This window comes from Panthera leo, chromosome C1 (assembly GCF_018350215.1).
Source record: "Panthera leo isolate Ple1 chromosome C1, P.leo_Ple1_pat1.1, whole genome shotgun sequence".
Classification (NCBI taxonomy): Eukaryota; Metazoa; Chordata; class Mammalia; order Carnivora; family Felidae; genus Panthera; species Panthera leo.
Window position 1 is genome coordinate 79,795,408 of NC_056686.1, and position 22,515 is coordinate 79,817,922.

A 22,515-nucleotide genomic window follows, 5' to 3' on the forward strand; every position below is an offset into this window, starting at 1 on the left:
AAAATTCCTGTTCAGGATTTTAAAAACATTCTACTGTTAATCAGGAAGTGGATAATAGTAAGTACTTGACCATTTCTTAGCTGTCTCTCTGATCTCATCTTCTGCTTCTATCCTTTGCTTCTATGCTTCTAGTTCCAGCCAGATTGCCATTTCGTTGTTCCTCAAGCATCTAAATGAGCTTTCACCTTGGCATTTTACACTTGCTGTTTCTTCTGCTTGCAGTGTTCTCCCGGATATTCCCGTGGCCCAGAACTTCTCACTTCTTTATTCAGTTTCTGATAACATTTTATTTTCTTGAAAGCATGTTTGAAGAGCAGTGCAAGTTTGCACTCTCTGAATGCAATATCCATTTTGATAATTGTTATTACTGACTTCGATGAAATGTGGTTCTTTAATCTTATTTGTTATAAATATCTTAACTTTTTTCGTTTTAATGTAGAAAGAGGGGAAAAAAGAGCGAGCTGTGGTGGACAAGGTGTTTCTTTTAAGACTCACACGGATTCTGAAAATCATGGTCCCTAGAACATTTTGTAAAGAGGTAAGTCTTATGAAATTATATTGTTTAACTTTTGAGGTTACATGAGATCAGACCAATAGCTTTTGTTATTCTACAGGTCAGATGTTTTCTGTGTAGGTAATGAAGACTCCTACTAAATTTTAATTTTTTTTTAATCATCTCCTGTCATGTAAGTACTCTTGTTGTTTGGTGCCAATTTTTAAATAGTTTTCTCTTGTTTATGAAATATTCATTATATTTTGTGTGACATGCTAGGTAGAGTACTTCACTGCAGCTACCTTAAATGGTGTTGTATTTTTTAATTAATTAATTTGAGGGAGAAAGAGAGGGTGCGTGTGCACTTGAGCTGGGGAGGGGCAGGGAGAGGGGAGGGGGGAGAGAGAGAGAGAGAGAGAGAGAGAAAGAGAGAAAGAGAAAGAGAAAGAATGAATATCCTAAACAATCTTGGAGGAGCCTGGTACGGGGCTTAATCCCATGACCGTGAGACCATGAGCTGTGCTGAAGTTGAGTCAGATGCTTAACCAACTGAGCCACCCAAGTGCCCCCGTATTGTTTTCTTATAGCTAAATTCTGTTAATAAAAACAAGATTAAATTTAGAAAGACAAACATTTTTATATCATTGAGATATTAACAAGTCACATTGATTTATGGATGGAGTATGTTTGAGGGTTATGCTTTTGTATTTGATTAAATATGTTTTTGAGATGCCCAAAATGATATATGAATTTTCCCAGTAGTTTCAGTAAGTGAGCTGGTTCTAGGAATAAATTTTTATTATCTTTTCCTTTGCCCTTTTAATCAGTATTACCTTTATCATTATTTGAGGAGTATTTTTAATGATTAAAAAATAAGATAATGCTGTGTTCTCCATCTTTAGTCACCGTCTGTACCACTAGAAATATCATTACCTTTCACTCTCTTTCCCATAATTCATCTTTTCAGTCACTGGGATTGGATCATTTTTCATTCTGAATATTCTTAACCTGGATATTGTAGTGTTCTTTAGTTAGTTTCACTTCAAAGAAGCTCCCCTTTTTATCTTCTCTGCCAAATTTATTTTCTCGAAACGTGTTTTCCATTGTTCACATTTTAAAAACCATTAGCCTTATAATCTGTGAATAGCAAGAAAAAGATAGGAAGTTCCCAGTGCACTGTAATCCCCAAAGAGAATGCACATTCCTTCGTCACACTGGACTTGCTCTCTTTCTACTTCACTTTGGCATGGTGGCTTGTGGATTCCACCGTTACGCAACTGTAAAAAATAATTTAGTAGCATTTTTTCCCCCAAATAAGATAGAGATAATGCATGTTCCTTGAAGAAAAATTGGAAAATGCAGGTAGATTTTTTTCTTCTTGGTACCTATTAGCCTCTCAGAACTTCTGTTGTTATTTTGGTGTATAGTACATATTTTAATAAAAATGAGATCACACTGACACTTTTTAAATCTGCTCCTTTCTTTATTTTTAAATGTTTTGTAGGGTAAGTCACAACCTGACTTTGACCTGTCTTTCAGTATCATCTGCTTAGAATATTCTTTGCTATTTTGTAGTCAGGCTCTGTGCTCTTGTGCTTTCATGACCTCATGTCTATGACATCCTGCCCTCTACCCCAGCAAAAACAGATATTGATAAAAAGTAGCTTAATGCTCAGTATCTTCTTGTGAAGTTTTCTCATTCTCCAACCACCTGACTGAAGAATTCTTATTTAAAATACAAACTTCTCTGGAAAGATTTGTATATTCCCCTCTTATGAGTTAGCAGTTCAGTACTTATTTGACCTTTTAGCAAGGGTTTGCTGAGCATAAAATGAATGTGAGACATTGGATGGGTCTCCGGGAATTAGGAAGATAAGAAGGGCCTAAATTGGCCAACCTCGCAGCTTTGTCTAGGCCTAGCCATGCTGCAGAGTCATTTTGCACACTATCTTTGAGAAATATAAAAATCCAAGTTTAACCCCAGTTCACCAAAGTGAAGTAAACTCCCATAGAAATCACAGGAGATTGGAAGTAGGGATAGAGAGACTAACTGATTTAGGAAATAGAGAAATGATAATACTGCATATGGATATATGGAAGTTGATCTATATCATGAGGTAAAGGACTGCCTAAATCAGTGCAGATCTTTAGTTTATGACATGTTCACAGACCCATTAACCGTGGGAATAGTAGTGATTCTAAGGACTTCTTTGTAGAAAGGTGCTTCAGGAGTGTCAGTAATCAAAGTTTGCCAGATTTTGCTAAAGTGAGCCAAGTCAGGTGGGTACTTATTTCAGGGAAAAATTAAGCCAAGAGCATAAAATGAAGGAAAAAAGAAACTATCTTTGTCTAGTGTTTCCTTTATATGTCAGTGATTAATTTAGGATTGAAATTGTGTTTAAGATCTGAATTGAAAGTTAGCATTACAGTTAAAGTGACATCTGCCCATAGTGTTTATTGAAATGAAGAGATTCTTCTGTTGCCAGTTGCATACCTAACTTTCAGATGGTGGCGAGTGTAGGAAGATGGTATCTTTGCTTTCTGGCAGATGTTGGGGTAGCAGCTTTCACTGCTCAGTTACACAGACTTTCTTTGACATTGTCTTTTCTTGTGGTTTCGTTGTTCTGTGTTTATGACTCCCTGCCTCGTCTTCACGGAAAGTGCTGTATTTTGAGTACCTTCACCTTTTTAAAAAACTATTTGTTTTGTGAAAGTTACATAAATAATAGTTGCAGTTGCCACTCGACTCCATATCTTTAACTTTAAATACATTATCCAACAAATGTCCCTGCTGCCACATGTCCTCTTCCCTGACTTGAGCTTCTATGTTACTGTCATTATTCCTCCAGTTTAGAAGATTTAAGTGGGGTCAGCTTTGAATGGTGTGTGTGTTGGAGGTTGGAGGGTAGGCTCTCATCTCGCAGAGAGAGTTGACTCCTCACTCAGTCTCTCATCTTTTCCCCTCGGTGATCTGTTTTCCACAGCATTGTTTAAGTAATGTCCCCTAAATGACACTTTTTCACATTTTGTTCTACTTAGAGGCTTACAGTAGCTTAATTCTGGTAAATTCTGCTGGATATGCAACACCATTATTCATACGGTTTTAATCTATTTTCTGTTTCCCATTAAATCCTTCATCTTTCTTTACTCATAATCCTCATTCTCTCCTTTGTTTTCCTTGGTCTGTTTGATTTGTTCCTAATGTCATAACCCTCTTTTGCCACCCCAGGCCTTCCTGTCCTGCCACTTATCACATGAAGCGATGGAAATATACTTGTCTCCTATGCTCTGTTTTCTTATTTTTTATTTCTTATTTTATATGTAAATCTTATTTTATGTGTAAATAACTAAATTGAGGGCAGGGGCAGTATTAGAGATTTTTCTAACAAATTGAACCAAATTTATTCCATTAGGCAAACTTTTAGCCTTTAATATGTGTTAGTTATTTAACTGTACATTAACAGTTACTGTCCTTTTTCTTTATTACACTTGTATATTCACAGTACAGGACAATCATAATACACTGTGCCTCAGGTAATTTAAGTTCTACTGCTACCTTCTGTTATTGGCTAATTGTATGAAGGGAAGTCGTTTGACCTGCCTGGGATTCACTTTGAATTCTGGATGACAGAGTTAGATTAAATGATTTTAAGGCTTTTTTCATTTGTATTTTTAAATTCTTTTAAAATTATATTTAAAAATTACCTGTAGGTAAAATGTCAGCTACTGTATTAAAGCTAGAATAAAGATTTGAATTTAGAAATCAAAAATCTTTACCAAAATAATGTTTCTTTTAACCTTTAAAAATGCATTTATTTAATTTACTGTGCCTGGTTTATTTTAGACAGGTTACTTGATACTTATTGCTGTTATGCTGGTGTCTCGAACATACTGTGATGTTTGGATGATTCAAAATGGGACACTCATTGAAAGGTACTTTTCTATTCACCTTCCTCCTATATGTATAAAATACTAATTTGTCTCCTATATAACATTATCTTAAGCAAGAAATAGATTCTAAATTACATATAAATATTTAACTCAGGTGATGTATTTGTTCATTTACTTAAATGAGTGTTTCCCATGTGCCAGGCACCACGCTACTCTGTGATAGGGATATATTGGTGAACAGGAGAGACCCTGTACCAAGCCCTGCAGAGCTGACAGTTTATACAGGGCTCGGGACAAATAAACAAATTAAAAGGCAGTGTATTAAATGCTGTAATAGGGGTTTAAAAAAGTCACCAAGTTGGATATTTGAAATTAATCAGATAATTTGGAGGAAAAGATCAGAGCATTTCAGGGAATCACATTGAGAATGTTTACTGGAAAGAAGAAAACAATTCTTAGACATTTTCTTCAATTTTTGAAGTTAGTGCTTTATTGTGTTTTTTTCAATATAGCCTTTCTGTATATTATCACTACATGTGATCATTTTGAATTTAAAAACAGTAACAGCTGGGATATTAACATTTATCTTAATAAAGATTTTACTCCTTATGATACCAATTTGAACATCAGAGTAAAATATTTTTCTTGGAATTCTATTTCCTAGTGTGCAATATTTTATCGGACAATTTCTTAAAGTACTTAATTAATCTAAATTAATTCGTTCATTTTGAATGACAGTACTTAAAATTTTTTAATGTTCCCAAATTTTGAAATAAGGGTTGATTTTTTTTTTTTTTCTTTCTCGATTTGTTTCTCAGGATTTATAGGATGAGAAAGAATGCTTTGTGCCCTTGTTTTGACTCATCTCTCTAGGAGAATACAGAAAGTCATTTGCAAAGGACTAAAGCCCCAACTACACGCCTTAGAACATGCGTAATTGTGTGGGCTCTTGTAGTCGACACAGGTCTCCCTGAAACCTGTGGTCAGTCCCCTGTCTTTTTCTTTTAATCAGAGTAGTACGTGAACAGCTTAAAAAGGAGTACATGAACTGGACTTAGTCATGAACACACTAGTCCTGTGCCCCATTCTTCCACTTTAACTGTCGCTCCCAGAGTCAGTTCTTTTCTTTTCTTTTGTTTTTACCATTTCATCTCTGTCTCTGCGTTTCAATGTAACTTACGTTACTGTCCTAGGTTTTTCAGTGTTAGAGAACGTGCATTTATTTCCTACTTTGGAAGATGAGAATTTGCTCTTTTATACTCCTACCCGTGCTCACCCTCTCATGTTCTACCTTATTTATTGTTAAGTTAGAATTTATTGTTTATGTGATTTTGACTGTTTACCGCTGAGCTACATGCTGTACTTTGGTAGTTTCTTTTATGTACAACTTTTTGTTTTTCCTGGCATTTAAAAATCACAAGTTTTTGTTTGTTTGCCTTAGTTCTTTGCCTACTTCTTACTAATTCGGCTCAGACTTCCTGACAAACTGTAAAATCTTTACAGTGTTGTAACATGGTCCTGCACACCAGGATTTGATTTTTATCTCTATTTCCACTGCGCCTCATACCTCTTGTCAATTTCTTGTCTTCCTGCTCTACTCAGTATTGATTGCACTTTAGGCTCACTAAATAGCAGTCCTTTTTGAATTTGCTTTTATCATGATCTTGGGAATTTCCTTTATCTTTCTCTTTTGTATTAAATAACCTGTTTTCTGAATCCTTTGTCTCCCTCTTCCTTAGTTTACTTTCTCATTTTGGCAGGTGCAGTCTTTTTCTGAGAAAGGATACCAGGGAAGTAAATTTTTGAGGCCTTCCTTGTAGATCTGATAGTCTTTCTTCTCCTCTTAAACTTGACTGATAATTTAGCTATTAATGCATTCCAACTTGGAATTCATTTTTTGTTAGAATTTTGAAAACATCACCTGTTTGTTGTCTTCTGTAGAGCTTGGCAGTTCTCAGCCTTGGTTGCAGGATGATTTGAATCATCTGGGGAATTTTGAGAAGGAATAATATCTGGGCTCACCCCTACACATTCTGATTCAATTAGTCATTAGTTTTGAAACATCCCAGTGATTCTAATTTGCAGCCATGGTTAAACACTGCTGGTCTAGCTGCCATGTTGGGTGTGGAGGCCCATTCTTGTGCAGATTGCCCTTCCTTGGCAGTACATCTATTTTAAGTCCCTATGGAAGCTTTTATTATCATTTTTTTATTGTTCATGTATTGCTGGTATTTGGGAATTTTACTGAATATTGCTGTGAATTTTTTTTTTCATTGTTCTGGGCACTAGATGGGCCTTTTTCTCCCCTCCCCTCCCCAGGTAGGCTTCATGCCCAGCGCAGAGTCTAACGGTGGGGCTTGAACTCACAACCCTGAGATCAAGACCTGAGCTGAGATCTAGTCAGATGCTTAAGTGACTGAGCCACCCAGGTGTCCCACTAGGTGGTTTCTTTTCTTTCTTTCTTTAAAATGTATTTATTTATTTTTGAAAGAGACAGAGCGAGCAGGCAAGGGGCAGAGAGAGAGGGAGAATTCCAAGCAGGTCCCAAGCGCTGTCAGCACAGAGCCTGATGCAGGGTTCGAACTCACAAACTGTGAGATCATGACCTGAGCTGAAACGAAGAGCCAGATGCTTAATTGACTGAGCCACCCACGCATCCCATAGGTGAGCTTTTTTTTCAATTTGAGGAACTCATTCTGCATTCTGAGATATTTTCTTGTGCTTTTGAAAAATTTTTTTCTCTCCCTTTTTTCTGGAATCCTTATTACTTGAGTGTTGGAACCCTAGACTGATCATCTGATTCTTATAATCTCTCTACTGTTTTCATCTCTGACATTTTCAAGGAAATTTCCTTTTACTGTATCATCCAGTGAATCTGTATTTGTCATAATTTTATTTCCAAGCGTTATCTTTTTGTATGGATGTTCATTTTTAGAGCAGTCATTCTTTCAAGTGTGTGACTTTCTTTCCTTCTTTCTTTCCTCCCTTCTTCCTTTCTTTCCTTCCTTTTCTTTCTCTTTCTCTCTCTCTCTCTCTCTCTCTCTCTCTCTCTCTTTCTCTCTCTGTTCTCTCTCACTGTCACTCTCACTCTCTCCCTGTCTCCCTGCATTGTTTCTGTTTCCTTCTTGGCCCTTTGTTCTCATCTTTGTTGTTTATGTTAGCAACTCTGTCACTCTTGCCTCTCTATTCACATTTAAAAGTGAGGGCTGAAGGAAGCCAAGTTGAGGGCTTATTGACGGTCTGGTCTTCCTGAATAGTGTTTTAAACAGACAGTCTGGTCATTTTTGTGTGTGTACCCTAGTGAGGAATTCACTAAAAAATTCTAAGAAGTTTGTCATAAACATAAGTGTTTATTCATTGCTGCTAGCATATCAGCTTTGGAGGATCAATTTTATTGCTAAGTTCTGTTTATATGGGCTGTGTGCCTAAATAATTTGAGTCTTTTGTATAACGTAGAGAAGAGATTTATACCCTTTTACATGATTGTAGAATTTATAGTTTTTCCTTTGATGACTTTATTATCTAAATGCCATATCTATTAATAAAAATACAGTCTCACCAATTACAGCATTGTTAAATACTTACAGCAAAAAATGTGCAGGTTATATACACTATGAATTTATTAGCTATCTGTGTAGAAAGTTACATATTATATATAAATAACCTTGCACAACCTTGGTATAGTATAGGAGAAGTAGTTTATTTCGTAAACTTTTTTCCCCTTTTATTTACATTTTGTGATTTCACGTTTTGTAATCTAAAATAATATTTGCTCTTATAAACTATGGATTTCCAACTTTAACTGAATAGACACTGATACTAGTTTTCTCACAGACTTAATGCCCTGGAGAAAATGCATTGCCAAGAGTAGGTGGTACATTATTTGGTGATGATGGACAGGAGAAAGATTATTATCTGGCATAAGCCAGCTTATAATTCTGTTAGATAGAGTAATCAATTTGTTGGGTACTCAGTTTTAAAATGTAGTTTTGAGATGTAGAAAAAAAATGAAAAACAAAACTACTTAAGGGTTTCTAAATAACATATTATTTTGATACTATTTAAACGTACAGAAGAGTTGCAAGAACAGTGCAAGGAGCTTCCTTACACTCTTAACCCATATTCATCAATTGTGAAATGGCCATTTTAAAGTTAATTGTTAATTTTCTCCTTGATAAATATTTTTGAGCTTCTATGTATGAGATCTTTGATCTTTGGTTAAATTTAACATCTTTAAATGTGAATTCATAATATGAAAGTTTTATTTGAAAAATAACACATTCCTCTAACTCGGTACTAATGCCACATTGTAGATTGGTTTATCTGTCTTTTCCTTTTTGCCTCTGCCACGGAGGTTTAGATTCATGTATTTCTCCTAAAAAAAAAAAAAAAAAAGAGTCTCAAAAAGACTCATGATGGTCCTTAATGTACATTTTAATATCCCTTACATGTTTATTTGTTAGCAGTGGCTAAAAGCTTTGGAGTATGGGCACATTTTAACAGGACAGACTCCTTCTTTAAGGTAGAGACTGGTAATTCCATGATTTGAAGGAGAATCCTTCATACCTTGTTGCTGCTATAGTGGAATCATAAAGATATATTTTATTTTCACCCAGGCTACAGGCAGCATTTTAAAATCACCAAATCATCATTTATAAAAGGCTTAAATGTTTTGGAAGTAATAATGATGTAAATAAACTGTAAAATATTCTTTATTATTATTTTTCCTTTGCAGTGGAATAATAAGCAGAAATAAGGCTTTATTCAAGAAACCATTTTTTAAATTTATAGCTGCTACTCCAATGGTAAACCATTGCTGAATGATAGCATGTGCTTTACCAAGTTTTATAATCTTGTGTGTTTCACAGCTTGGGCTAAAGCTAAAGCACTTTGGTTTTATGTAAAGTTTGGTTCAAGTCATTTTAATTTAAACCTCTAAACTTTTTGTACTGTCTTAATTGCTTCTTGTTTTTAATATTCTTTTAAAAAAATTTTTTTAATGTTTATTTTTGAGAGAGAGAGAGAGACAGAGACAGAGCATGAGTGGGGGAGGAGCAGAGAGAGAGGGAGACACAAAACAGGCTCCAGGCTCAGAGCTGCCAGCACGGAGCCCGACGCAGGGCTCGAACTCACGAACGGTCAGATCATGACCTGAGCTGAAGTCGGATGCTTAACTGACTAAGCCACCCAGACGCCCCTTTAATTTTCTTGTTTCTACAAACATTTTTATATGATTCTATTTTAGCTTTTTCTAGTTCAACATAAAATTAAAAAACAAATTGTTTAGCACTTCTATCAAATTTGGACTATTAATTTTTTATCAGTCTAAAGGAGCATTTCCCTAAGTATGTCCTGTCTATGTATGACAGAGGAGATGCTACACGCTATAGAACTGTCTTAAAAGAGTTTCAGTGCAACACGTCATACTGTAAGAGCTTTGAGAAGACCTTTTTATAAAGACATTTGCTAGCTTTGTTTAGCTCAGATTTTCCAAATTTATTTGACCATACAACTTTTTTGCTCTAAAAGACCAGTTAACATTACATGGCATTATTCACCTATTCCCTCATAAAAATAAAATTATTACCATATCATTTTTTTGTGGTGTGGAGCTAGGTTTTGTTTTGTTTTGTTTTTCTGGTTATTTTGAAAGAGCAGAAGAGGGGCAGAGAGAGAGAGAATCCCAAGCAGACCCTGTGCTGTCAGCATGGAACCCAACTCTGGGCTTGATTCCACAAACTGAGATCATGACCTAAGCCAAAATCAAGAGTCAGATGCTTAACTGACTGAGCCACCCAGGTCCCCGTGGAGCTAGGTTAAATCATTTAGCCTATATATTTAAATATATAATATATATTTAATATATATATTAAATATATAATATATATTTATATATTTAAATATATAATATATATTTAAATATATAATATATATTTAAATATATAATATATATTTATATAAATATATTTAAATTCAAAATATATTTTACTTATATTTGAATATTAATAAATACTATTTGAGAAAAGAGTGTGTGACCAAAGAAGTTCTATCATTTTAGTAGATCACAGACATAAGGTACTCAGAGATCCTTTACTTATATGATAGTTTTCAAAAAAGTAGTGGAACCCTTACTTTGAATAAGTTCTTAATGGATATTTTTAGAACAGATAAATATGTAAAACAAATGAACGTAAAAGAAGAGTTGGTTTAGTTTAAGTGTGTTAACACCTCTGAAGCCTCTGCAAAACCATCCTGAGGCTCTGAGGAACCCCACTAATCTACTTTCTGATTTATCATTTAGTCCTGGGGTCAGCAAACAAGCCTCCACAGGACAAATCCCACTGCCATCTGCTTTGGAAAATTTTATTAGGACACAGCCAGTCTCATTCTTGGCTGTTTTTGCTTCTGCATTTGCAGAATTGAGTAGTTGGAACAGAGACCTTCCTGCCCACGAAAGCTTAAAATATTTACTCTTGACCTTTTGCAGTGAGTTTGCTGATCTGTCATTAGTCTGTCTCTGCAATTAGTTCATACAAATGAGAATCATGGTATTAAAATATTTAAAAACAAAGAAATACTAGCTTATTTCATCCATAATAACCCATTCCTGACTCTATAAAGTTAATTGTTTTGCCATCTAAGCTCCTTTTGTGGCAGTTTAAGCCTTTTTTTTAAATTGCCATTTTTACTAAGGAAAGAACTAAGGAAATTATTCGTATTTGATTTTGCCATTTATAGAGGGATTTCAGGCAGCCTATGTAAAATGATTAAATTTCAAAAGTTAGAAACATGTTTTTGCAAGAAAATGTTTTTCAGCACCTTTTTTTCTTAATTGATTCTTTTGAGTCAATAAAAATTTCCAAGAGTAATTTTAGAGCTTTACAGGGTTTTTAGTGTGAAAGATTGCTTCTTTTGCAACTAATGCATTGCATGTGGTGGTTTGCAGTGGTATCATTGGTCGTAGCAGGAAAGATTTCAAGAGATACTTATTCAACTTCATCGCTGCCATGCCTCTCGTAAGTGTAATTCTTTAAAAATCTTTACATACGGACAAATTTGTATCTTACTAAAATCTTCAAAGATTTGTTTGTACTTCTTAACTTTAAAGATTTATGGCAAGTTCCTATTCCGAGTTTAGTTTTGTAACTTACAGCAGAATCTTTCAATGTAAACCTTTATCCTAGATAGAAAAATAAATTGGATTGATGTGTGTGTGTGTGTGTGTGTGTTTTTTTTTTTTTTTTTTTAACCTTTAGGCCAGGGTATCTCTGATGTTTAGTAGCATTGCACTTGATGGTAGTAGTGCCCCTCCCCCAGTTTTGATGACCAAGTATGTCTCTAGGACATTGCCATATGTTCCATGGAGGCTGGGGTGGGGGTAGGCACGGTGGCAAAATCACCCTGGTTGAGAACCATTGCTTTAGGCCATTTATAGTAACTTGAACCACTGATGTAGTTTAAGTTAAATTGGATTTATTTATTTATTTGTTTGTTTAAAATGGGAATTTATTATCTATATATTAAAAATAAAGGTCAGTGTTTGGTTTAAATCATAAGTGATTTTCTTAGCTTGGTTCTTTATTGTCACTATAAGAATTTTAATATAAATATATCAGTGAAAAAAACTTGATTGTAAAATCCAGTTAATCAGAAAATATGTCAGAGATTTAATAAAGCTTGAGAAATATACATACATGGCTTTTAGACCTTTAAGAAATTGAGATAAGTAGTATAGATATCAGTAAAAGGTTGAGATTCAGTAGGCGGCCAGTGTTTTCTTGAGAAAATGTTCATGTAAATGAGTTTGGAACTGTGGAAGAATTAATTTATTAATTTTAATATAATGATGGAAAAGAGAAATAAAGATGACTCTAGAAATACTCTGGAAATGGTATTAGTTGGTGTGAAACTTAGAGTACTTTTTTTTAACAAATGCAAATGAAAATAGAATTTCATTGTCTAGGGTTGTCAGTGCTTGTAGTAGGAAACAAAATATAAACGCAAATGTCAGGACTCCTTTACATTGGATACAAAGGTGACAGATTAGGCTTTTTGTTTGTTTACAAAAAAAGTAGCAAGGTGCTTCTCATAATTGATGATACTAACATATTCTAAAATTGAGTGTCAAGTTAGGTTTTAATAATATATCACGATAGTATAGCCAATTGCATTTGGTTTAGCATATTGTCTTTGTATCTTTGTAAACTCTAAGTAAAACAGAACTGAAGTACATCAGTTTGGACTGTTGGTAATAACAAATCATAGGATTTAGGGACATACCCAGTGAAAGAGAAATAAATTGTAATTTTATAAGTAGAAATGTAGTGAAACCAGTCATATCTGTTTGTTTCAGATCTCTCTGGTTAATAACTTCTTGAAGTTTGGGTTAAATGAGCTCAAACTGTGCTTCCGCGTAAGACTAACTAAATACCTCTATGAGGAGTATCTCCAGTAAGTGATAACCTATTTTTGTATTAAAAATGCTTAAATTGAATAGAAATGCTTATGATATTGAGATATAGAGGTTTTTCCTTTGTATTGAATATATTTTTCAAGGGAATTGCTCTTGGACCCAGAAGCATACAGGGAAAGCCCTCAGTAATTTAGACTCTCCTACGGGCCTTTCCGTTAATCGACAAGTCATCCCTCTCTGGATGTTCTTCCTTGTTTCTAAAATCAGTTAGGACAATCTTTAGGGACTCTTCCAGCTCCTGACTTTTCTGTTTCTATGAATTTACACTATGTGCTAAAATGTGATTGTTTGTTTTAATGTCATTTTTTTACTGCTATTATAGAGCTTTCACATATTATAAAATGGGAAATCTGGACAACAGAATAGCCAATCCAGACCAGCTGCTTACACAAGATGTAGAAAAGTTTTGTAACAGTGTAGTTGATCTGTATTCAAATCTTAGTAAGGTAAGTTTCTTTATTTTCTTTTTTTAAACTATCAGAAAATTATAGGTTCATTCAATTATTTCAACACATGGATGTTTTGATAAAGTAATAGAATTAAACAATATTACAAGTAGAAAGAGCCTTTTGTTTTATAGGTGCAGATATATAGAAACCAGAAAAGGTGGTACTAGATTTGGGGTTCCATCTTAGGTCCTTGTATTCAGTGTCTTTACACTACATTGAGAAACTACTGGGTTACTAATGGTTAATTATCACAGTAGAGCTTCCTTAGTTGTTGGAAGGTGATACATGTTTTTCCCACTTGATGGTCGGTAGACATTGGTCATGCTGTCTCTATTTTAAGTTTTCAAGAACTGTTTCTTTTATGTATTTGTTGATCTATATACTGTTATAGCACATTATATATATAGTGGGAACTCTACGTGTTGACAAATATGTGTTAAATGTTGAATAGTATTTTATATTTGTTGTGTTGTGTTAGCTATATATCTATGCATTCCAGTTCTTTTTAATTCCTTACCTTCTAATATTTACGTTACAGCCATTTTTAGACATAGTTTTGTATATCTTCAAGTTAACAAGTGCAATAGGAGCTCAGGTGAGTTTAATCTCTTTTAAATTGCTCTAATATGGTGTTGTAAATAGCTGGAGTGTTTGTAGGAGTTTTTATATATCTCAAAGAATGTGCTTTTATGACATGTACCTAATAAAGTCTAGTTTATAAACTCATACTGTACTAGACACTTAGAAAGTATTCTAATTTGGTGTTTTAATTTTCCTTAAGGCAGATACTTGGAAAGTTTCTGTGGCATTTATAACCAGAAGTGCTTTAACAATGACATACATGTACTTACTGTTGTAAAGTAATGGCTAAGTAAGAAGAGATTTGGAGGCAGCCATTTTAATATGAAACTTGAATGTTAAAATGTCAGAAATACCTTTAGAGTGGCTGTAACTGTTTATTACATCATATATAATTTTATAAAAATGTAAATGGTTGACTATCTCATGAGCCTTATTACCCTGTCTTTCTGATACTCGTGTTGGTAACAATGACCTTTAGATTTTCTCTGAGTATTCTCATTGAAGTATTACTTTAGGCATTTAATACATTATTGTTACATATTTATCACACAACCATGTAATAATGTGGCCGTTGTATATATATGTGCATGTGTATGTGTACACATTTTGTAGTTGAGAATATATGATTTCTATAGTGGATTTAGCTTTTTTTCCAGAATACTGGGAAAGTAGTTTTTTATTTGAATTCTCTTATCTACCTTACTAACTTTTTGCTACGCTGTGATCCAAGTTTAATCATTCTTCTAGTTTGTTTTTACTATAAGCAAGTGAATAGGCCTAATGCCTCTCTCTCTCATCTGTGTGCTCCAATATTTTTATGGTACTTAGTACATTTTTATACTTAAATAATCTTTCCATGTATCCCTGTTATCCAATTCTGATTCTCAAAGGTAGAAACTATGTTTTAGTTCTTTCCTTTGCCCATTCTTGCAGTAATTGTTGAACTGCATTGAATCAATCATATTTAATTAAAAAAATATTGAATACACATTATAGTCCACACATCTTGTGTTAGGTGGTAAGGATAAAAAGATGAATAAGACACAGTTCCTGCTGAAGAAGGTTTACAATCTAATAACAGAATAGATATTCAGATTATTATAAGGTCAAGTGCTAAGTTCAGTAACAGAAGTTTGAATAAAATCTTTAGTGTCCGGAAGAATTGGAGGTGATATTTGAGCTGCTCTGAGGAGGATGAGTAGGCATCCATTAGATATGTCAGGTTTGCCAGGCATACGAACAACTTCATTGAATGGCGTGTTCAGGAAGTCGTTTTTTCAGCATGGCGGAACATGCGATATAGGTGGGAGTGAGGGAGTACCTGTGATGAACTTGGAGAGGTGAGCTTAAAGCTTCTCCCTTGGGTTGGTCAGTGGGTGATGTGGTGACTCACCAAGTTACAAGCTGTGGCAGCTGCAGGCAAGATGTAGAGGGAAGGGCAATTAGAGCTGCCTTGGGGGACTTTGCTTGAGGCCCTACAGAGTAGTGAGGTGTTAAGTGTATGGTACTTACTTGGAGATATTGTCTTGGATTCTTAAGAGTGATGGGGGTAGAGTTAAAAATTTGGGAGAAGAGATCTAAGGAAGAAACCTCAGGGAATATTAACATTCCAGGAGAAGGCAAAAAAAAGAGGTCTGAGACTTTCTGTGGAATCTTAAGGGAATATCAGGAAGAGTTTCATCAGAAGAGTTTTAGATGCTATAGGAAGAGTGTAGACTGCAATTAGGAATTTTTGGGTGAACAAATTCAGGAGAGTGTACAGTGTTGGAGGAAGAGTTGATGAGTAGTTAAAAGGATGAAATGCCCAGTGTGTCCTTTCTCAAAAAAGAGTTAAGAGGAAAAAATTAACCAAAAGAGCAGTTTTTCTCAAAGCCACTGGAGCTAATTATAGAAATTGTACATGTTGCATCCGGTGAATGTATTATGATATCCTTAAACTTTGTATATTCTCTCTTCCAATAATAATAGGGCCCAGCAAGTATGATGGCCTACTTGATTGTTTCCGGGCTATTCCTAACTCGACTTAGAAGACCCGTTGGTAAGATGACAATAACTGAGCAAAAGTATGAAGGAGAGTATAGATACGTTAATTCCCGGCTCATCACCAACAGGTAAGGAGCAATGTATTAAAGGAATTTAGCTGTGGAGCACCTGGGTGACCCAGTCAGTTAAGCGTCTGACTTTGGCTCAGGTCATGATCTCATGGTTCGTGAGTTCGAATCCCACATCAGGCTCTGTGCTGTCAGCACAGAGGCTGCTTTAGATCTCTGTCCCCCTCTCTTTCTGCCCTTCCTCTGCTCCCGCTCTCTCTCTCTCAAAAATAAACAAACATTAAAAAATAATAATAATCATTAAAAAATGAAGGAATTTAGCTGTATTAAAAATGTGTTTTTATGAATATTGATGTCATATAAGTTAACTCCAAAAAGTGTGGTAGACAGTGTTACTAAAATGGTGTTTGTGAATTTCCCTCTTTTGAAAATATACATTATGAAAGATAATCAGTTTTATACAAGAGTAATCTTCCACATTTCTAACTCTTTTTCTTAACTGTGTAGTATCCTTGGTTCACCTCTTCATAATTTTCTGTTCATTTCACTTTAAACATGCTCAAAATATAATTCAAATTCTGATTTACTTACAATACTTCTTTAAGGAAAGTTCTATCTCAGCTTATCCACAAATACTTTTGAGACTGTTTGGGATTCTTAGTAATTCAGTCTTCCTGCATCTGTCTCTATTTTCCTATTTTCCAGATAGTTTCCAAAATAGGAAGAAAAAGTATTAGGCTTTGGAGCCAGCCTGACTAGTTTCAAAATCTGCCTCCTCCATTTACCAGTTATATATTATACAACTTTCGGCAAGTTAGTTATAGCTTCACTTTTCTTGTTTATGATAGATAATATAGGGCTGTTGTGAGGATTAAATATGAAATATATACAAAGCTTCCAGCACAGGTTTTGATATGCAGTTTGTACTCAGTAAATTTTCTCATGTATTAATGTATGTATGTATTAATCTGTCAACCTTACCTCATTTTGAGAATCCTGATCTTTATTTAGTACCCCATAAGCATTTACAGACTTATTCAGAATACTTTTTTTAGGGGCACCTGGGTGGCTCAGTTGGTTAAGCGTCTGACTCTTGACTTCAGTTCAGGTTATGATCTCACAGTTCGTGGGCTTGAGCCCTGGTCAGGCTCTGCGCTGACAGTGTGGAGCCTGCTTGGGATTCTCTCTGTGTCCCTCTCTTTCTCTGCCCCTCCTCTGCTTTCTCTCTCTCTCTCTCTCTCTCTCTCTCTCTCTCTCAAAATAAATAAAAAATATTATAAAAATATTACTCTTTTAATAATTCCCTCTTCCTTTATTTCCTTGCATCGCTAAAATGGTAGCAATGTTAAATAGAATTTTGTGCTGTAGGGAGGCTGAGGAATAGATGATTGGTTGAGTAGAGAGGTGATTTACCAAGTGAATGGAAGATGGTATCAGCTAGAATGCTTTCTTTTACAAGAAACAGAAAACCCTGATTCTGGCTGTAACAATAAGGACATTTACTACTTGACATAAGAACTCATAAGATGCCTGTTCCAGGCACAGCATGATCAGGGCTCTGGCTCTTCTTTTATGTTCTCTTGGCTCAGCCTTCCTTTGTACGTTCCTCTTTTCCTCAGCCTAAGTTTTCTTGTGATTACAAGATGACGAAGCAGTTCCAGATGTCACCAGCACTCCTCCCCTGTAAAAAGTCCAGAAATCAGAACAGGCCATCTCTTCATGAGAGCAGGAAAACTTTCCCGGAAGTCCCATGGCTGACTTTGTGTCACCTCTCATTGACCAGAATTATCACTTACCCATGTCTGAAGCAGTCACAGTAAAGTGATTGCCTGAGACCAAATGGAACTCATTCCTTGTAGATAGGTAACTAAGAAAATTGGAGTTCTCTTAGGAAGAAGGATGTGGAAGAGAATTAATGGTAGATGCCCAGCCATAGTATTCTAGGATGTTTTTGCCCTTTCAGGTTTTAGATTGGGGCTAAAATGACTCAGTGGAATGTTTACTTTATCTTCCTCCATGGGCTTAAATGTGCAGAGGAGGTAGAAGGAAGCGAGAAACTAATTATAGGTATAGAATTGTTTTTAAACTGGAACTCTGATACCCTGGGGCTCTATATGATTGTGTCAAGGAAATGGTGAAACACAGGTCAAACGTGATTCATTTTTATACGAAGTTAATTTTACTTGAAGGGGCTGAGGCAAGAGCTACCTTGTTTTTATAATGGGAAGAATGCAGGTACATTTTGGAGTAGAATATGCAATTCACATAAATTTTTAAGGGAAAAAGAGACTTTAAGGAAATAATTGGGTGTTTATTGAAGGCTTTTCAACTCTGCCCTTAGACTCCTATGTAAATCTTTACTTTTCTCTGCTGTAAGAGCTACTTTTCTGGGAATGTTTACATCATACTGATGTATGGGAAGACTAGACTTGAGGGTCAGGTATGGTTTACAATCTTATCTGCTTGACTTGCTAGCTGTGTGACAACAGATTTTCTTAACTGCACTTTACCTTTCTTCATCCGTAAGAATGCCTTTTTTCTTCTAGTCAAGATTCTTGTGGCCCTTATGGACCCATTCAGTCCAGCTCAAGAAAAGGAGAGTTGTTGTGAGGAAATGGTGGGGTTCCCAGAATAAGAATGACTGTTCAGCTGGGCCTCCTGGAAGCTGGCACTGTGAAATCATTTGGAGTTGGTTTGCTTTTCAGTCTTTCAAAGGCTGTATGTCATGGCATCGCTCAGTAGCTTCTTCTACCTGTTATTTATCCTCTCCCTCCTGTGTGTAGGGTCTATACTCCATTTGTCATCTATAATGGCTGTCCCAGCCCTGCTTTCCTATATATCATAGCAGCTTCCTTCTTATTTTTTATTAAAGAAATTAATTAAATTTCTGAGGACTCACCCGGCGCATCTTTTCCAACCAGGCTACGGGTGGCATATGCAACATATGGCTGCAGTTCAGTCTGTGATCCGGTTAGGTGTGTGTTCCTGTGCTCTCTGGTCAGCTGAGCTTGGAGCAGGATCTCCAGCACAGAACTGTGGCAAGACACACCCATTAAGCCTATAGTCTTAAGTGTCCACTGAAGTTTTTTTTTTTAATGTTTATTTATATTTGAGAGACAGAGACAGAGCATGAGTGGGGAAGGGGTAGAGAGAGGGAGCTACAGAATCTGAAGCAGGCTCCAGGCTCTGAGCCATCAGCATGGAGCCCAATGTGGGTCTCGAACCCACAAACCGTGAGGAGATCATGACCTGAGCCGAAGTCATATGCTTAACCTGCTGAGCCACCCAGGCACCCCCTAAATGTCCATATCAATAAAATATTCAGTCATCAAATACTCTATTTCAGTTGTTTTTCACGCATAGATAATACTAAAATTAATTACTAAATTATTTTCTTTAATAGTGAAGAAATTGCCTTTTACAATGGAAATAAGAGAGAAAAGCAGACAATCCACTCAGTCTTCCGAAAACTGGTAAGATAACATGCTTGAGGCTCGTGTATTTATGGAAAGATTATTTTTGGCCCGTGACTATCTGTATCTATAGGTATATATCTTTAATCCTTAAGCTATTCATTTTTAAACAGCTATGAAGTATTTTTATGCTGTATTTTCATAAAAAATATAAGAATAAAAACTATCCTATTAGTGTATTAAGCCTCCCGTTACAAACATTATTTATTCATTAAAATAATTGTCAGTGTATTTTTAGAGATGCACAGGCGTCTTATTTAAACATAAATTCTTTGGTTTCTGTAGCATTCTTGAAGATATTATTATGATGATTATTATTTAGAATAGGGTCAGCAAACTGTTTCTGTAAAAGACAAGATAGTAGATCTGTAGCTTAGGCTTCTTAGACTGTATGGTCTGTGTTGTACCTATTCAGCTCTGCCCTTCAAAAGTAACTCTACACTCTATGTAAATGAGTGAGTGTGACTGTGTTCCAATAATACTTTATTTACAAAAATACGTGGCAGGCTGCATTTGTACTTTGGGCCATATAGTTGGTTGACACTTGATTTAGGGTTCCAAACATTGTTTCTTGTGAAAACTGTACATACATCGGTTCTTTTCTTGCCATTTGGAAAATTTGAATTCAAGGAATTTTATTCATTCATTTAAAAGATACTGAGTGCCATCTAGGTGCCCATGCTTGTTCCAGGTGCTGGTAATTTTGTGGACGTGACATACAAAATCCTGCCTGTAAGGAGCTTACATTTAAGTGGAAGTTTGTGAAATTAAGTGTATATTTGAAGTGATTTAAAAAGGTTAAGGAAAGTCATTTTAAATTCCTTATTTCAGAAATTGGATTTTTGCCTTACTTATATTTAATGTGACTGAACTTTGATAGTGCTTACTGATAAAATGCATTTAGGGTAATTTTCCAGGGAACTGCTGCTGTTCACCAGCTCACTCTTTACCTGGGTTGCTTATTCTTATCCTTAGATTTTAGCCCCAAAGTTAACAGCTTATTGTGGCTTTGCCTTCTCTGGTTAGTCTATGTGAAATGGCCTTCCCGATTTAACGATCTGTTTCTTTAAAAGCATATATTGCAATTTATATTTATCTTACTTGTTTTCTAGTTTGTCTCTTTCATGAGGATGTAAACTCCATGAGCTCAGGGACCTTGTCTGTTTTATTCACTGTTGTATCTCCAGCATTGAGCATAGCATATAACACATGGCATTTGGTGAATAAATGTTCCAGTCATTGTACTTTCACAAGAGGTAGTAAGAGTAAGCCACCCTGACATGCATGGAGTGAGCAAGTTAGTCACAGAATAGAAATATCAAGGAAGATGGTATTCCTGGCCAAGAGAACAACAGAAGGAAAGCCTTAAGACAGGAACATGTTTGAGGAACCAGTATCTCTGGAACTCAGAGAGGAGGAGCAGCTTAGATTAAATTTAGGATAGAGCCCAGTGCCAGATCATGCAGGGCCTTGAATAATCTGATAAAAAGGCAGAATACAAAACATTTTTAGATTTGTTATTTTAAGGTACTGCATTTAACTGAGATTAAAGCTACAGACTAGGGCTGCGCAGCATTGATTACATTAGCACTTGGTTCAGATGCAGTGTAATATGATTCTTAGAGAAAGCATAGACCAGATGTCTCCAACTAAAGCAAAGCACTGAGTGCCAATCTAAGCAGCTAGTGTTTTACCTAAATTAGCTCATCCTTCTGTTTTGTTGTCGTTGTTTTAGTTATTGATCATTTTCAGCATATATGTATCTGACCATATTCTGAATACAATATTATGTGCAAATAATACCACATTATCATTTATATGTGATTTCCATTCTGTTTGCATAAAAATGGTTTCATAGAGTATTTTTGTGGCATCTACTCTGATCAGCACTGTGCTCAAGAAAATGTGATGTACAGTGTAATCAGAGATCGTAGGCACTCTAAATATTCATGGAATAAATCTTATAATTTTTTTATTTTTAGGGTAGATTCATATTTTTATATACGTACAATATATATATATATATTTTGTTTTTGCTTCTGCCAGGTGGAGCACCTACATAATTTCATTTTGTTTCGGTTTTCTATGGGCTTCATTGATAGCATAATTGCCAAATGTAAGTATGCTTTGAAATGGATAGTGGAATGAGATTTGTGGAAAAAGTGAAGTGTTATTAATGTTTCAATCCTAACTGTTTTGTGTCAGATCTTGCCACTGTTGTCGGTTACCTGGTTGTCAGTCGTCCTTTCCTAGATTTGTCTCATCCTCGACATGTCAAGAGTACACATTCAGAACTTCTAGAGGTAAAGTATTAGTAACCGTTGTCATAATAAATGGAAAATTTCAATATAAAAACAAATAAAAGCTGCTTTTTAGTCTTAGAAACATAAGTGAAAACCAGTATTTATTTCTTTTTAAGGATTACTACCAAAGTGGAAGAATGCTTTTGCGAATGTCTCAAGCTCTGGGTCGGATAGTTTTGGCTGGCCGTGAGATGACGAGATTGGCCGGGTAAGTAAGATTAGTAATGATGAACAAACAGTTGCAGAGAAGTTTTAAAACTGTGTAATACTTAATGATTGTGCCCAGTTGAGGTTAAGATAAGGGGCAACTGAAGTCCCGTTTCCTACTCCTGGAAGCTGATTTAGGACCTTTAGAGAAGATTTTTCTCTGATAGTAAACTTTTCATGTTTGCTTAAGACAGCTGTTTTGAGCCTTCAACCAGGTTAGTGGTTCTTAAGCTGTCTGCTCTACGGACACTAGTATTCGATAAGTTGGGAAATGTTAAGTCATGGCAGTCTTTTCTTAATTTACAGAAAATTAAGTTAATGAAGAGAATTTTTGCATTTGAACTTTTTTGTCCTCCTCTGTACTTTTTTTCCCCATAGGTCTTGTTACTGGCAACCTAGCAAAGGATAAACACAGATGAAGTTGATTTTAATGGGTAAAAAGTAAAAAGTCACTTCGTGGTGTCTGTGGCTGCAGTTGTAAATATGGTCATACTGTTAGGTGAAATTGTTCTTAGACCATAAAATGGAATTAAATATTTCAGTATTTTAAGCTCTAATATAAAGGGCTTGGTATGGTGTAAAAAACACCATCA

At 35.3% G+C, this 22,515-nt stretch overlaps 1 protein-coding gene across 2 annotated transcripts in view; it reads left to right on the forward strand.

The window, feature by feature from the left end:
- ABCD3 (ATP binding cassette subfamily D member 3) overlaps window positions 1-22,515 on the forward strand; it is a 75,218-nt gene that overhangs the window by 31,261 nt on the left and 21,442 nt on the right. The window contains exons 3-13 of one of the 2 annotated variants that reach the window (XM_042952928.1): window positions 440-538; window positions 4,338-4,426; window positions 11,331-11,400; window positions 12,738-12,835; window positions 13,180-13,303; window positions 13,845-13,901; window positions 15,857-15,999; window positions 19,343-19,412; window positions 21,459-21,528; window positions 21,618-21,715; window positions 21,832-21,923. In XM_042952928.1, the coding sequence (XP_042808862.1) occupies window positions 440-538; window positions 4,338-4,426; window positions 11,331-11,400; window positions 12,738-12,835; window positions 13,180-13,303; window positions 13,845-13,901; window positions 15,857-15,999; window positions 19,343-19,412; window positions 21,459-21,528; window positions 21,618-21,715; window positions 21,832-21,923 (1,010 nt within the window). Of the gene's footprint in view, window positions 1-439; window positions 539-4,337; window positions 4,427-11,330; window positions 11,401-12,737; window positions 12,836-13,179; window positions 13,304-13,844; window positions 13,902-15,856; window positions 16,000-19,342; window positions 19,413-21,458; window positions 21,529-21,617; window positions 21,716-21,831; window positions 21,924-22,515 lie in introns of those variants that run through there. The other variant, XM_042952929.1, reaches the window with a different exon arrangement.